General features: G+C 38.1%; 1 protein-coding gene across 1 annotated transcript in view; it reads left to right on the top strand.

Annotated features, from left to right (window-relative positions):
* LOC107294628 (UPF0705 protein C11orf49 homolog) overlaps nucleotides 1-15,285 on the top strand; it is a gene marked incomplete in the record, with an annotated part of 143,728 nt that extends 128,443 nt beyond the window's left edge. Inside the window, 2 exon segments of the mRNA XM_015823877.1 lie at nucleotides 12,038-12,123; nucleotides 15,108-15,285. Coding sequence (XP_015679363.1) covers nucleotides 12,038-12,123; nucleotides 15,108-15,235 — 214 coding nt within the window.
* Between the last annotated feature and the right edge of the window lie 1,048 nt (nucleotides 15,286-16,333).

Genomic DNA, 16,333 nt, shown 5'->3' with positions numbered 1-16,333 from the left:
AGCTTGCAGGACTGGCCTAGGGTAATTTTTAGGGGGGTTTTAATTATATTTTAAATTCGACAAATATTTAATATTCCTTTTAATTAATTTTAAATTTGTATTGTTTTGTATGTATTTTAAATAGATTGTCAGCCGCCCTGAGTCCTACGGGAGAAGGGCGGGATATAAATTCAAATATAAATAAATAAATAAATAAAAATAAGAGCTTACAGTGTAAAGATCAGGCCAGTGAAGTACCGCTATTTCTCTTATTGTATCATTGGTTTTGTTGTTCAGCAGTGCTAGTTAAGATGGCCTGCTCCGTGACTTTTGGAACAAGGTTAAAAAATGGCTAGAAGAAATACTAATGACAGAGGTAGAGTTAAAACCAGAACTCCTCTTACTAGGTATTACCACGCAGAAATACGATAAAAGGGGCACTTTATTTAATGTTACATATTTTCACGGCTGCCAGATTGGCCTACACACAAAACTGGAGAAATAAAGAAATTCCAACAGAAGAAGAGATTCTATATAAAATCTTATCGTGTGCTGATATGGATAGGCTTACTATGGAATTAAAGGACAAGACAGAAATGGACTATTTTGAAATCTGGGACAAATTTTATTGCTGGTACGAGTCAAGGAGAACTGTTCGGGTTTTAAGTTAGTGTTAAGATTGTGGTATATAAAATTGTATGCTAGTATATAGAGAAACAAATTTGAGACTGTATTATATAGGAAAATATGTATATATAGAGATTATAAATAATATGTATGACAAGGAACAAATTGTTAGGATTATATATACTGGAACGACACATTATGTCCTTTTTTTGTTTTAACTGTTTTATTAATAAAAAACTTTTTATAAAAAAAAAAAAGATGGCCTGCTCCTACTGGGGAGAGATAGGCAGAAAGATCTGCCAATCTGCGTAGTGTTTTGCTGATAAAGTCATTCAAATTATTGGTGTTTTTTCTATACCTGGCCAGTATCTGAAATTGTAAATGGAGCAAAGTCTTGTTCAGTGATATAAAATTCATTTCAGCTCATGAACTCTGATAAAGAAGGGTGCTTTAGCCTGTGACTTAAATGTATGCTCCTTTTGGGTCCTTTCACTAGGGGACAGGGATTGAGTGATTAGATCGGTAAATGACTATGACTATCTAGGAGGGTTGGTTATACTAGGTGTCAACGCTGCTAACATCGGATGTTTTTGCATTGACAACAAATGGAAATGTGGCCATCTTTTACCTTTTGCTTTTAGAGTTAGATGATGCTGGGAGGGGAAATATGGGCGAGAGTCAAGATAGACATAACAACACTGGACCCAGTGTGGGAAACAAGGTTATTGTAACCAGAGCTGATAAGAAATTGGTGGGCTGGAGAACTGGCTTCAAACTAATTGGGGAATGTGATTTATGACTGTTAATTGGAGGAGGGAATTGTGCTGTGATACTATGTGCTCAGAGGAGGGGAAATTAGTTTTTGGCTTCGATTATACCAGTGCCAAAGCTATGCTACTCAAAATAAAGATTCTTTAAGGTAAACAATGCCTTGAAGTTCTTTGGAGAGTTTCATCTGTCGGAACCATGACATTAGGTACCTTAAAAGAGGCAGTCAAGCAGACATTGTTGAAGAGGTCTCCCCTAGATCTGGCTACATTAAACACTGGCTCATATTTAAGTGATTGTCCACTAGGACTCCGAGATCCCTCTCACAGTTACTACTATTGAGCAAGGTACCACCTATACTATATCTGTACATTTGGTTTTTCTTGCCTAAATGTAGAACCTTACTTTTTTCACCACTGAATTTCATTTTATTAGATAGCGCCCAGTGTTCAAGTCTGTCCAGATCCTCCTGTGTCTTAAGCCTATCTTCTGGTGTGTTGGCTATTCCTGCCAGCTTGGTGTCATCTGCAACTTTGATGCGATCCCCATCTATCCCCTCGTCCAAATCATTGATGAAGATGTTGAAGAGCACTGGGCCTAGAACAGAGCACTGGGGCACCCCACTACACACTTCCCTCCATGTAGATGCAGTTCCATTGAAGACCACACGCTAAGTACAGCCGGTCAACCAGCTACAAATCCATCTGGGGGTGATGCTGTCTAACCCACATTTTTGTGGACTTCAACTTCCAGAATTCCTCAGCCAGCGTGTTGAAGCCAGTTGAAGTCCACAAGTCATAAAAGGGGCAAGTTTGAAGACCCCTGCTTTAGTATAACTTGCCAGTAGGCGATGTATTACATTCTTTATGAACATAAGATGATTGCATTAGACCAGCAATGATTATTTAAAATTTTATTTCATTCTTTTAATGTTTCTGCTGTGATGATTGGCTTATGGATTCATAACCGTGGATTTATGTTTTTATGCCTTGGGTGGTTAATATTTGGCAGTATGAAACATAATTCATAAAGCTCCAGCTATCTCTTAGGGGGTCTTTTAGTCTTTGCCACTTTTCTTATGGAGAACTCATCAGTAAGTCTCCACTGAAATACAAATCTCCTCAAATCATGTTTGAAAGTCTGCTTTTTAAAATGTGGTAGAGACATAGGTCTACCACAAAAGGATGCACCTTTTGATTCCCACAATAGATTTGGAGAAAATGACTACTTTTCCACAATCTTTTAGACTCTTATTAACATATCTTTTAAAAATTCATATGTTGATTATATCAACAACTGGCTTAAGCAGGAGCTATATTTATGAGATTCTTCAGAGTTGGCATATAAAATGTTCTAACAGAGCAACTGAATTTAAAATGGGAGTCACTTATTTTTCAACCTAGCTCTGCCAAACTGTTTGTGGGAATGAATGAAGAAGGATTGCCACTAATAATTGCAAAATTGGCTAATAACTTCCATTAACTTGACTACAAGTCTAAATTAAAAACATGGATGTATGGCTGCTTTTAAAAAAAATAATTTGCAAACCTTTTCCAAAATTATTAAGCTTTGTTGAGGGGGCAGGCTTTCTGTTTCTATGCTTGTGTGGGTGTGCTTACAGGGGATTTAAGAATTTTGGAATACCAGGTGTGAGAGTATATTGAGATATGTGTCTCTGAGGCACCCAGACTCAGGTGGGGATGATATCATTGCCTTTACTCTTTCGAGTTGAGAGCTTTGCTTTTGTCGACTAAGCTAGTAAAAGAAGTTCTTTGATATTACCTTAGTCTGAAGCTGTCTTGCCCTGGTTTTCTTCATCTGTACCATTTGATATTCTTATGTGCTTGTCTACTTTTCTATCAAAGGTTCTATTTCATCTTGACTGATGACCCATAAACTTCCCCAGCTGGAAAAAAGATTAAATTGGGGAATCATTTTTTTCAAGCAATTTCTTCTTTGTATGCATACTGTGTTCATCGTATACTTTTTTTTTAAGTCCTCTGACAGGATCTTAGTTGATTTTTGAGGGGTTATAAATTCAGTGGCAGCACACACTGGAAAGCACAATCCACCAGGGAGTATGATTTTTACAGACATTGTTTATAAGTCACCGTATTTTTTTGGTATCCTTGAAACTGCAGACAGATGATTCTGCAATGCAGCAAGCTCTTCCAGGAGCTGTTGCTATGTATTAATAACAAGCAATAAGAAAGAAAGAGATTGAATAACAGTAACACTATTCAAATAAGTAAGAGGAAAGACAACAGCAAAGTAGAATGACATACCTTTTCATCTCTAGGTAGCTTATTAAAGGAAAGGTGGACTATGATTTAATTAGAGGCTTATGAAAGTGAAATTCTGAACCATAACTTTTTTCCACATTTGATATTGTTCATCATAGATCTGATCCTAATCAGTACAGAAGAACTGGTTAAAGAGCTAAAGGCAGTGGAAACTTTGGGACAAAGACCTTTGAGATTGAAAATACTAAAAAGAGAGAGGGAGGGGGATTTGCATCATAGCTGCACATGAAATATGCGAGCCAGTTTGGTGTGGTGCTGAAGGTGCTGGCCTAGAAACCAGGAGACTGTGAGCGTTAGGCCTGCCTTAGGAATGAAATCCAGCTGGGTGACTTTGGGCCAGTCAATCTCCTAATTTCAAAACGATGTGGGCACCGGTATCCATAAGAGGAGTTTGTCAAAAAAATAAGTTCTCCCCCTTCCTAATTGCACACCCTTAAAGCTTCAATAACACAATTGCACCTATGTTCCTTTACTCTGTCCCACATAGATCTCAAGCTCTGGGAATAAAGTATTATTGGATTTCTAGTGATACTTGTCAAAATGCTGGAGGAAATTATTAAGCTATTGGTTTGTGAGCATTAGGAAAAATATGCTTGGCATGGGTTTATCAAGATTAAATCTTACCAAAAATATCCATTCTCCATTTGGGATAGAGTAACTACCTTAATTGACCATAGGAAAACAATAGATACAGTTTGCCTTGACTTTCAGCAAAAACATTCAATGTGTAGGATTACAGTACAGAAGATAACAAAATATAAACTAGGTTTTACTACCATAAGAGAACAAGCTGGTTAAACAATCATGCTCAAGGATATATATCATTGGCTCCACCTAAAGATGAAATGAAATGAAAATTTTAATTTTCATTCTTTTTATGAAATGAATTATTAAAATATGCTAAGAGAAGGATCTACTTTCTTACTACATGAGACACCCGTATTTTGAAGAACTCATGCCTTCTCTTTCCTCTTCAAGGGGATTTTGCTCTAAATTAGGATCATACTTTTTACTTGAGTCCCTGCATTAAGATTCTCCCTCAGCACAGTACTTTAGGGAATCTATAAACAAGGCAGTGCAGTACTCCATTGTTATACAGTCATTTGAGGAAATGTGTCAGGCATGAAAGACACACGAAGGTTCAATTATTCTGATTTATTGCTAAAAGCCTGCACACAGGAATCTTCTCAACTAATGATCAACACCTGGCTAGAGTTAGATCAGGGTCAATGGCTCTCAAGGGGGGGTTGGACTTAGTTTGCTCGTGGCTAACTATTCTAGGCTGATCCCTCTTTTTATTCCATTCCCAAGTTCCGCCATTCCTTCTCCTACAAATAACAATCCTCAACAATTCCTCTGGCGCAAGTAGAGTACAAAGTCTTGGGGAAGTAAAGTGTACCTGTTTCCAACTGAATACTGTACTTTTCCAGGACAGAATAATTTTCTTGCGTAACTTAATTTGTTGTCACTTAATTGCACCAAATTTTACTTCTCTATTAATATTTTACAACTCTTTAGAATTGTGGGGTAGAGTAGACTGATACCCATTCCCTTGTCAAAAGCCTGACCATTTGTCATTGAGGTCAATATATAGAAATACAGAAAAGTTCTCTGTGCATTCCATGTTCTTCGCCTTTCCATTATTCTAGAAATGGAAATATTCGTAACAATTGGCAGCTGCCCATGTTTCACTCTTGACATCTTATGTCTGTCTTCGATGCTTCTTGCTTTATTAGGAGCTGTCTAAAAGGCAAAAAAAAAAAAATGTGATACAGAATTCAGCCAATCGCTTTTAGTGTTTCCAGGGCTTGAAGATGCCAATGGCTATATTTTATTGCCTGGGAGATGGAAGATGCTCTCCGTGCCAGCTTCAAAACCATCTCCTTGCTGTGACCGTTGACCACCTCTGTAATGTGGTTAGTAATGAGAATAAGAACTGAATCTGCTAGCAGACAGCAGCAGGAGAAGGCTTCTGGGACATAATAAATAAAACAGAAGCAGTTTGACATCTTCAAAGGGTTTTGTATTAAATAGTAGCTTTTCTCCTGGGGACCCTCTTAGCCTTAGCCTTTCTTCTTTGCAGTAATTAATTCAAGCTGCTCTGCATGCTTGAATCTGCCTCACTGAGCTGAGCTACTCTGAGTGGTGGCATGTGTGTGTGTGTGTGTGTGTGTGTGTGTGTTAGATATGTCCTGTAACTCTTCCACCTCCTCCCCCCTCTACTTAGTTTTGTCAAGCTACCTCTATTAACTGTTCTGCTGCAAAGCCAATGAAGATTCTCAGGAGTTTAAAGATACTGTAATTCCAAATCATGCTCAATAAAGCAAGGATCTTCATGTTATTCATTTTAACAATAATCACAGACACTGATTATATTTTGGCCATGAGAACATCAGAACTGTTTGTTTAGGCAAATACACTAAGTTTTGTTATAATACAGTTCAGCAGTTTTCATACTTAAATAAGAATTTATTTATTTTTTTGCAACCCTTTATGGACTTTTGGATGACACCGGGATCAAAAAGTTGATGTTTTCTAGATTTGCCTATAGAAAAGGGATGGGATATGGGATGAAGAGATACAGTATCTGTTTGTAACTTTATAGGGGGTGAAGAGTTAGTAAATTTATTTATATTTGTTGTGATGATGGTTGGAAATCACGTCCTTATTTATTTCATTAAGGGAATTAGGTCTGATTTTATTACCTTTTTTACTGTGGCCATTAAACAGATTACATGGTTGTTAAGTGAATTACCTGGCCAATAAATGAATCTGGCTTCCCTTATTGACCTTGCTTGTCAGAAGGCCTAGGAAAATTTGCAAATGGTGATCACATGACCCTGGGATGCTGCAACCATTATAAATTTATACCAATTGCCAAGTGTCCAAATTGTGACCACATTGATGCTGTGATGGTCACAAGTGCAACGACTGGTTGTCGCCTTTTTCAGTGCAATTGTAATTGTGAAGGGTCATTAAATGAAGAGTCTTAAGTTGAGGACTATATGTAATCCAGTTTCTACCCTCTGCTACTTCGTGATGTCTTGCATGATTTTATGATGGTCTCTTGGAGAGTTTTGAAAAAATTATAACTCAGGGAGACTCACGGTTATTCTATATCTTTTACATTTCAGGACTACAGCTCCAGCTATAAGTCAGTGGAGCCTCAGAGATGGGTTTGTAATGTTATCCAGACTAATAAGCATGAATACAGTCTTCAGTTGCTCTTTTAAGTGAGGCATGATATGATTATAGTATCTGTATTGTAGTGACTTCTCTGGGATGAGAGGCCAAAATATATGAGATTTATACTGAGCAGTGCTGAGCCACATCCATCTTAAATATTGAACTGAAGATAGGAATAACTTTTTTTACACTGGCTCATCATATGTTGAATGGTTATCTATGAAATAAATAAATAAAATAAGCACTAAAGTTTGCTGATTTTTTATATACTATTTATATATAAGTAGGTCTGTATGCAAATCTGACAATATTCTTTGCAGATATATAAAACTCAGAAAATCCTGGAAGATGCAAATAATTTTTCACAAAATTTTAAATGGGAGCTCACTTTTGTGCTTCACATGCTTACTTTTTGGCTCACCAAATTATTGCCAAGATTTGTTCTAAACAACCTTGGTGCATCTTTATGACATCAGGTTCACCAGTTTCCTTCAGATGACAAACACATGTTTTCACTTTCTCTCCCTTCACAATGACTTCCTGTTAGGAGACGATGTTCAGATCCTGTATCTCAGGGGTCTTCAAACTTGGCCCTTTTATGACTTGTGGACTTCAACTCCCAGAATTCCTCAGCCAGCGTGCCTGGCTGAGGAATTATGGGAATTGAAGTCCACAAGTCATAAAAGGGCCAAGTTTGAAGACCCCTGCTGTATCTAGTAGCCTAGAGTCTCACTTCTTAGTTATGTAATACCTGATACACAAGGAAAATGGATGCCTTTAGGAAGTTTGGAGCTGTTCTTATAAGATTATGTGAGTTATTTTTCAAATGGTTACCTTACCTTTCCATGGAAAGTCTTTCAACTACTCTATTTATGTCCTTCAACAAATTTTATTGTTTCTGAAACAGAGTTTATCTTCTTTCAGCATACATTATAACAATTTCTTTTTTTTAATTTTGTTGCCCAGAAATAGTAAGATTTTCCACAGCTTTTTGGTTCAACTTTAGAGAACCTATATCCCTGGTGCAGAGGTAAATTCATTCTTGGATTTTGATTATTTTACCCCCATTTGAGTTCTAAACTAGTTCAACTTTCTTATAATTGAAATCATGATAACTATTGTTTTAATGTTGTTTACTATTAAAGTGTTTCTTCTTTCAACAGTTAATTCTTTATGATGTCACATCAGTGAACCCTTGTACTTTACACACTGATCTAACTGTCATCCAACTTAGAGACAAACTTCTTAGCAGATGCCGCTTTCCTGCCAAAGGCAGTGACTGATTTCCATCTGGCTCAGGTCATAATTCTTCTGACTTTCTTCTCTCAGATGATATGCAGCAGATCCTTCATTGNTTGCCTACCCCTGGTCTAGATGTTTGTTAGCCTCATGCTGTATGTAAACTGCAGTATTCTCGATTGCCAAGCCCACTTTAACTAAAAGCAAGATTCTCCCAGAATTTCTTTTAACAAGATTTATTGAAAGAAAATATAAAAAGCTACAGAAATCTCGGCAACTGGGTTGCTCTTGTTTTAGGATCTTGTTTCCCGGCTCGTTTAGGTGGGGACTTTTTCAATATTTGGCAAGAAGGCTGCTCTCTTAATAAGTGAGAAATTTCCAGGTGGCAAGGATGTAAATTTGTCAGTTTCTGAACTTATTGTTATACATATATGGAATGCTTAGAAACTACAAAGAATTATAAATTGTTTTCTTGTAATTGTGGTTTTTCAAGTCCTTCTTGAGTAACCTCATATTTTACTCTTTCAAGGCACTATGTGGGTTCCAAGAGCTTTGCATTACTTGGTGAAGCCAGGTGCTGGAGTGGATGAAGTCCCATTATGTTGTCAGCTTTGTCAGCTTTAGAATTTTCCTAAATGAAGGGTCATGCACAGATCCATCGGAAGAACTGCAGTTACAGGAAAACAGCCAATCGTTTTGGCTTTAGAGGCTTATGTGAGGGGACCCTACTATTACATATTATAGGATAATAGTCTCTAATAGCATATCTTTCAGATTTAAAATCAAGATTCCTATAAAGAGAATCTGAATACAGTACAATGTATTAAAATACATTGCAGAAAATTATAACAAAATCTTTTAAACATATTGTCTGAAGAATCAGAAGAAAAGTATATATCCTAAAAGGACAAGAGCCTTCATTTATGTCACTGGTTCTATGATTTATAGTCTAGAAACAGTTTTTACTACAAAAACGTAGATTATTTTTGGTTTGTAAGAGACATCTGACACTGAAATACACAGTGTACTGTATATCTATTAATGATGTACAATTGTGTCATATGAGTAATAAACACTAGGAGCATGCATCTTTTGAGTATTATTTATCACAGCATTATGGTGTAGCTCATTCAGAGTTGCATAGCCAATGCTCAATGATTAGCTATTGGGGGGGGACTAAGGAACAGCCGGGCAGGTGAACATAGGAAAGAAAGATTAGACAAGTGATTTAGTTAGCATACCTAAAAGTTGGTTACATTACAATCTTACAGTATCGGTTGAGAGACTAAATCTTGGGAAAAGGTGGGTTTCAAGGAGTTTAAGAAAGAAAGAGAAACAATTGGACATCCCAAATAGTTAAGTATCTAAGGTATCTACAGTAAGTAATTCCTTTCTTTCCTGTGACATTGACATATTCTGTATGCTTCATTTGACCTATCCAAACAATGCTGGCAAATTAATGGCATAGTACAGTGGTGGCGAACCTATGGCATGCGTGCCAGAGGCGGCACTCGGAGCCCTCTCTGTGGGCACTCGCGCCATGCCCCGGAGATGGCAACCATCCTCTTCAACCAGCCGCCCGCTAACTTGCCGAGGTCCCACATGGCCGGATGCATCCCAGCACCCATGCGCTTGCTGGCCTTTGTGTGTGTGGGCCGATGGTGTCAGGCAGCAGCCACCCTGGCCCCTGCCTCGCCTTGCCCTGCGACATGGCACCCCCACCCTGCCTCGCCTCAACCTGCAGAACCAGCTTCCTGCCCACTGCCCCACCCGCCAGAGACCCCTGGATCTCCCCCAACCCTGCCCAGCCCCCACAGGCGTCCCTCCCCAGGAGCAACATCGAGCTGGCCATGCCCACCCTGGCCACGCCCACCCGTCTGCCATGACCACACCCACCCGGCAGCACCCACCCAGGCCACACCCACCCGGCAGCCACGCCCACCCAGCACCCGGCAATACATAAGTGGGTTTTGGATTGAAGTTTGGGCATTCGGTCTCTAAAAGGTTCGCCATCACTGGCATAGTAATTTCTTCCTCCCCCTAATTGATGCTTTGTCATCCAAGTGTTCTGTGAAGTTTTTGTAAGAGTATTCCAGGCTTTGCTTTTATAAGGTTTTGTAGGATTAATACTGTTGGAATAGGATATAAATTAAGACAGTAAAGTTTTGCTTTGCCAATTAGCATTAATCCAGATTAAAACAGCACAGGGGAGATATTTGTAGTTGTAATCTTATTTTAGTTGGACCCTTTATATTAGACTATTGCTTCTTTTCCAAATGCAAGAAACAAGTATTTTCTCATTTGTCTCTTCAGAATTTAGTTCACTTTTAAATGAATTTATTTTATTAGAGTAACACACAAGCAATAGGAAATACAGATTGTTATTCTCTGCTCATAAGGATAACTATAGTCTTCTTGAAAATCTAGTTTTCAAAACTTTAGATTGCTTTTTTGAATGACTTTCATTTTAGGAATAGATATGTGAAGTGTGTTGGAGAAAATTGATGAGTAGCTGCAGATTTATTTATTTATTGCATGGTAAATATCTGCAGAATTTGGGAATCATACAGGGCAGGTTTGGGAAGCAAATCTTGAGCTGTAGCAGAAAGGAGGAGCAGGGAAAAATAATGTAAGTGGACTTTTTCACACAATGTTGGGTGTAGCCTAGGATTTTTCTGGGCAAGAGAGAAGACTTGTGGGTGGTTAGGCTTCAAGAATCAAGAAGGCAGAAATAGCACTGATCACTCTACTGCATTTGGACCTGGATGGAGGGAGTATACCCTCCTTGCTCTATAAGTCATCTTGGCAGTTTTTAATGCTATTAATCATGGTATCTTTCTGGGCCACCTGAATATCTGAGAGTACAATGCACCATTTTGCAATGGTTCCATTCCTACTTGTGGGTGCTTCCAGTTGCTCATTATGGAGGGTGAGTGGGCAAGCTCGTGGTCGTCCACTGTGGGATGCTACAGGATTCAATTCATTCCCTTGTGTTGTTTAACATACATCTAAAACTACTGGTAGAAGTCATCTATTAGTTTAGGATGAGATGTCATTAATATGCCAGATCAAGTGGACTATTGCAATGCAATGCATATGAAGAACTGTCTTTGAAGATGGTTTAGAACAGTGGTTCTCAACCTGTGGGTCGGGACCCATTTGGGGTCGATCGACCATTTCATGGGGGTCACCAAGCAAGGCTGTCCGCCATTTTTTTTTGTCCGCCATTTTTTCTCCTTTTCCGGCGGGTGCCTTACCTCCCTTGGGCTGGGCCAGCTGGTGGTCGGCCTGCTCCGTCTCTGCCGCTTGCCAGCTACGCCTTGGCCGGCGCAGGGGGCGGAACCACGCATGCACGGCGCTCCCGGGCAGGGAAAGTCCTCGACTTACGACCGGTTGGGTAGTCCTCGACTTACGACCGGTTTAGTCCTCGACGTACGACCGGTTTAGTCCTCAACGTACGACCGGTTTAGTCCTCGACTTACGACCGGTTGGGTTCGCGGCATTAAAAAGGTTGAGAACCACTGGTTTAGAACTTGCTAATTATAGAGAACATGGGAACCAGACTGTTGGGGCAAGGGAATTGCTATTGTAGAATCCCATTCCAAAATGCTAGTTGGATGAACAAACAAACAAATAAACTGCTTCCATCAGCTTTTAGTGGTACTTTTTAGGAATAATAAAAGAATACTAACAACAATGCCATAATAACAAAATATCATTTGAAAGGTTTCTGGTTTTCCCTTTGATTGTCTTAAAGCATTAAGAAGAAACTTGATAGGCTTAATACAACAGATTCTGGGAGTGATTTGGAGATATATAGAACAAAATGTGACTCCTTTTATCAGTTTTGAACATTTCTGCTTCACTTCCAATGCTCTGTATCTCTGCTGTACATCACATTGGCTGTTGCTAAGCTCTCTCCTTCTTGATTCCAGGATTGTTTTAATGGATGATGCTGTGGACTGTTTGATGTCTTTTTCAGACTTCCTGTTTGCCTTCCAGATCCAGTTTTACTACTCAGGCAAGTCTATCCCACTTTATTACATTTGTGATTAATGTAATCGGACAGATCAGATAGCATAGTACTGGGAACAGACAGTTGTCCAGACAGTTTTGCTCTATAATAAAAACTGTGCTGTCAGAAATCTGTATGTCAAGCATTGTTCTGTATATCTGAGCAAGAGGATTATTTCACACATTTTTCATGCTGGATCAGGTCGTGCTTATGAGTATCTTTAATTAATATATTCCCACCATGCCTTTTAGAGCAAGTCTTAATAAGCAGTTGCAATAAAAATACCTTTAAAAATAACAGATAACAACATAGAGAAAAACATATACTAAAGATTAAAAAAAAAAGCTATGTGTGAATATCTACCCCAACAGAATTACTTAAGTGAAAACATTATGAGAGTGGAATAGTAATTGAAAAGGCTTTGCTGGTATTACTAACCTGAATGCTTTTAATAGCAGGTCAGTGAACAAGCTCTCTAAGACTGTTTACAGACTTTGTAAGTTATGTCAGACTTCATACTGAGATCAGTAATGAAGGACAGCCACTGCTCCTGATAAAAGATCATTATGATATGATTAAACAAACTCACCTGGCCTTTCCCATGCAGTGTTAATCTTTGTAAGCCCCAGGCCAACTCTACAACCACTGTGATGGCTGATGTTTGCATGAATTCAAGGATGGTAATTCTATATAGGTAACATTAGGATGGTCTAGATTGGAGTAATGCAGGGGTAGTCAACCTTGGCTCTTTTATGACTCGTGGACTTCAACTCCCAGAATTCCTGAGCCAGCTAAGTCATAAAAGAGCCAAGGTTGACTACCCTGGAGTAATGTATGTATGTAAACTGAAGAGGAGGTGAAAAATGTTGATAAATCATTCTAAGCAAATAAAATGTAGTCTTTGTCAATAAGGAGTTCTGTCTCCATAAATATCGGAGTTCTATTACAATATTTCAGATTCCAAGCTATAGTTGGGAAGTGAGTTTTTGTAAGCATACCCTATCCCTAGCATTTCTATATGTGCTGATTCCACCGGGCTCCTCATTGCTATGGTCTTGAGTGTAGATTGGATTCTTATTTTGTTCATCCCTTTGGGGACTTCTCTGGTAAATCTAAGGAAGATTGGAGATTGGAGAGCCTGCTTACATGGGGAGATGTTGGAAGCAAAGCTGACAAGTTTTGGCACCATTTTCCCACAGTGCTTAAAGTTAGAAAACCTTGAACGCTTCTCAGAGGTATCCCCAAGCTATGTTACCTGGTTCCACGGTAGAGCAAATCCTCCTAAAACTTGTTTACAAGATTTTCATCAGTCAGCATTCAGAAATGCTTGAAAGCTGTTGATGGCTACCCAGCACCTTGAGTTGCAAATACATAGACAGTTTCTACACATAAGATAAACTCTATGCACATTATTCAGAAAAGGCTACTGCATATAGGAAATTTCAGTATTGAAAATTATGGTCAATAACCAGTATAAGAGAGACAGAGAGAGAGACAGGGATAGAACAGCAAATATCCATGTATGTATAATAAATGTCAAAGTAATTAATTTAACATAGTGTATAAAATTATAATAAAACCTATTGAAGCAATCCAATCTACTCAACTAAATTTATAAAACCTATTATCTCTAAAACTCATTTGCTTTATTTGCTACTTTAGAATCCTTGGTTGGGTAATTTGTGAATAAGTAAGAAAAAATGAAATGGAAGAAGCAAATAACTTTTGTGATATATAGCATTAGGACAAAATATACTATAGAATTTTGTCTTGCTAAGCCAGCTGACAGTTTTTATCTAAGAGGTACTTAGGCTTGTGTAGGAAATTCAGCTCTTTTATTCTGAGGTACAGTTTTGCCTCTGTTGAGAACTAAATGAAAGCAAAGGGCAGTTATTATAAATGTTTTTCATTTAAGAGTAAAATGTAATAATTATGATCGTGTGCAAATGTTTATTATGATGTCAGAGAGGGCCTTGTGCTAAATAGCTTATTTCATTGCAGCTCCTAAGACAAGTTTCTCTGTTACTTCTCTCTCAAAACAAGGTTCAATTGTACGGCTATTAATAACCCTTTCCTCAAGTCATCTTTCTCTCTACAATCATGTCATCTGTATGAGGGAGATTATGCTATTCTGGAGTTCAGAGAAAGGAAAATAAAAAGCAATAATTTATAATATGCTTCATCCTTGGAGATTATCCAACTTTCAAATTCACATTAAAATGTCACCTATCTGTTTCATAGATACACTTTTGTAGGTTCCAAGCATGCACGCTAGTACCCTTGGAAACCATTTCTGTTGTTATCCAAATTCAACAGTTTTTTCAGGTCACCCACCAATATGCATACATGCAAAACACTCAGAGTGGAATCTACATCTTTGCATAGCTGATCAGGATGGTTAAAAAACTTTGTTTATATGTAGACTCTGGGAGTAAATAACAGGAAAATTTTGCAGCCTGAGGGAGAATATTTTCAGCCAGTTTCTTTGCTCATATCTCTTTTGACCACCATACCTGAAGTTGCATTAAAACACACTGGGCTGCTTACTAGAGCTTGTATGTATATATAGATAGAACTTGTGTGTGTGTGTGTGTGTGTGTGTGTGTATACATACATAGATAGATACATACATACATACATACATTTGGGTGGCCTTGACTTTTATTCTTCTTCACAGAATAACAATTCTACATAATTGAAACCCTAGTCTAAAGAATAGAATCTATAGGCTCTTTGAGATAGCTTTGATAATCTTTGTGTGATTTTCATGTCATATAGCAACTAAATTAGCAAGTAAGCTGCATATTTATATTGGTCATCGCATATTCATATGAGCGCTGGAAACAGTAAAACATTCTCAAAGTACAATATATAACTAGAATAGAATAGAATTAATTAGCTACACAGTTAATGCAGTCTTTTATATAGCACCATAGCCTTATAGTACGTTGATAAGTGATTTTTACAACATATCTTTGTATTTGAACAGNCTACGTCGTCTTCTGGGCAGCATCGTTCGCGTCAAGCTCTCAGTGAGTGCAGTCTAGCCGATGGAGTGGAGGCATCTGCATTTTACCAGTGCCTTGAATCATTATGTGACAAATCCAAATACAGGTAAGGCCAGCTGGTTAGAACAAGTTGTATCTATTTCATTGGCTTCAGGTTAAGGAAGGGGCTTAGTGACATTGCGGTGCAAACAATTCATATCGAAAAGGTCTTGTAAATGTGGCCTTGTTTCTTCAGTCTTGTGCTGTTCCTCTTCTTCCGGAAACTAACGAATGTCACGTATTGATCCAGATTAAGTTTTGACTTTTGTATGTATTATGCAACTGATTTTCAGCTGTCACCAGTTCTGCCCCATTTTACATCAGTTAGTGAACATATTTTGACTTCCAGATTTTTGGAGGTCTGTCAGATTCATCGATGTAATTCATAGGTTCCTCTGAGGAAAAGCACAGGGAAAGGAAACTATTTCATTTTATTTACAATTGGAAAAAAAACCTATACTGACTGAAAGAAATGAATGGATTAGAGTGAACAGAGTTCAGCAGCAGTTGAAATAAACAAGAAAATAATATAATTTGTGAAGAAGATAAAAGGGCAAGATTTCATGGTATATTGTTCCTCGTCACATCAGTCCCAACTGTGCTCTGATGACAACCTAAAATTGTCACCCATAGAAGAAAGCATGCGATTTTAAAAGGGTAGCTAAAAAACTCTCCTCGTAAAACGTTGGACTTTTCATTTGTAGCTGGAATCTCTGTCACAGCAAACAACTAAACAGCTGGCTTGTGGCATTCAGTTTGATTCAAGACTCTTCCAAACATTCAGCATCAAATGGGGACAAAACTTTGCAATAATTATTTTGTCACACATGTGCACATGCAAAAAACCTACAGAAAGAAAAGCAGTACATGAACACACTGGGAAAAGTCACAGAGAAAAGAGAACACAGAAACATAACATTTATAGAGAATACAGTTAGAAAGAGGTCACATTTTCTCCTATATGCAGGGAAATTGTGCAATCGTTCTATTGACTTGTCTTGGGGGAAGGTTACTCTGCTGAAACAAAAATGGAAGGGGGGGAGCCTGTTGCCCAGTAGACAATGGGCTTTTTTATCCCAACTCACCAACTATTTTTTTGGAAGTGATGCTCTTTTCACATTTACAAATGAATGGAGCATACTTTCCACTAAATTTCCACCATTTTCCAT

Source organism: Protobothrops mucrosquamatus, unplaced genomic scaffold, assembly GCF_001527695.2.
Source record: "Protobothrops mucrosquamatus isolate PMUCROS unplaced genomic scaffold, P.Mucros_1.0 scaffold2025, whole genome shotgun sequence".
NCBI lineage: Eukaryota > Metazoa > Chordata > Lepidosauria > Squamata > Viperidae > Protobothrops > Protobothrops mucrosquamatus.
The sequence above is the reverse complement of the archived record's forward strand: the minus strand, read 5'-3'. Positions and strand labels throughout refer to the sequence as shown.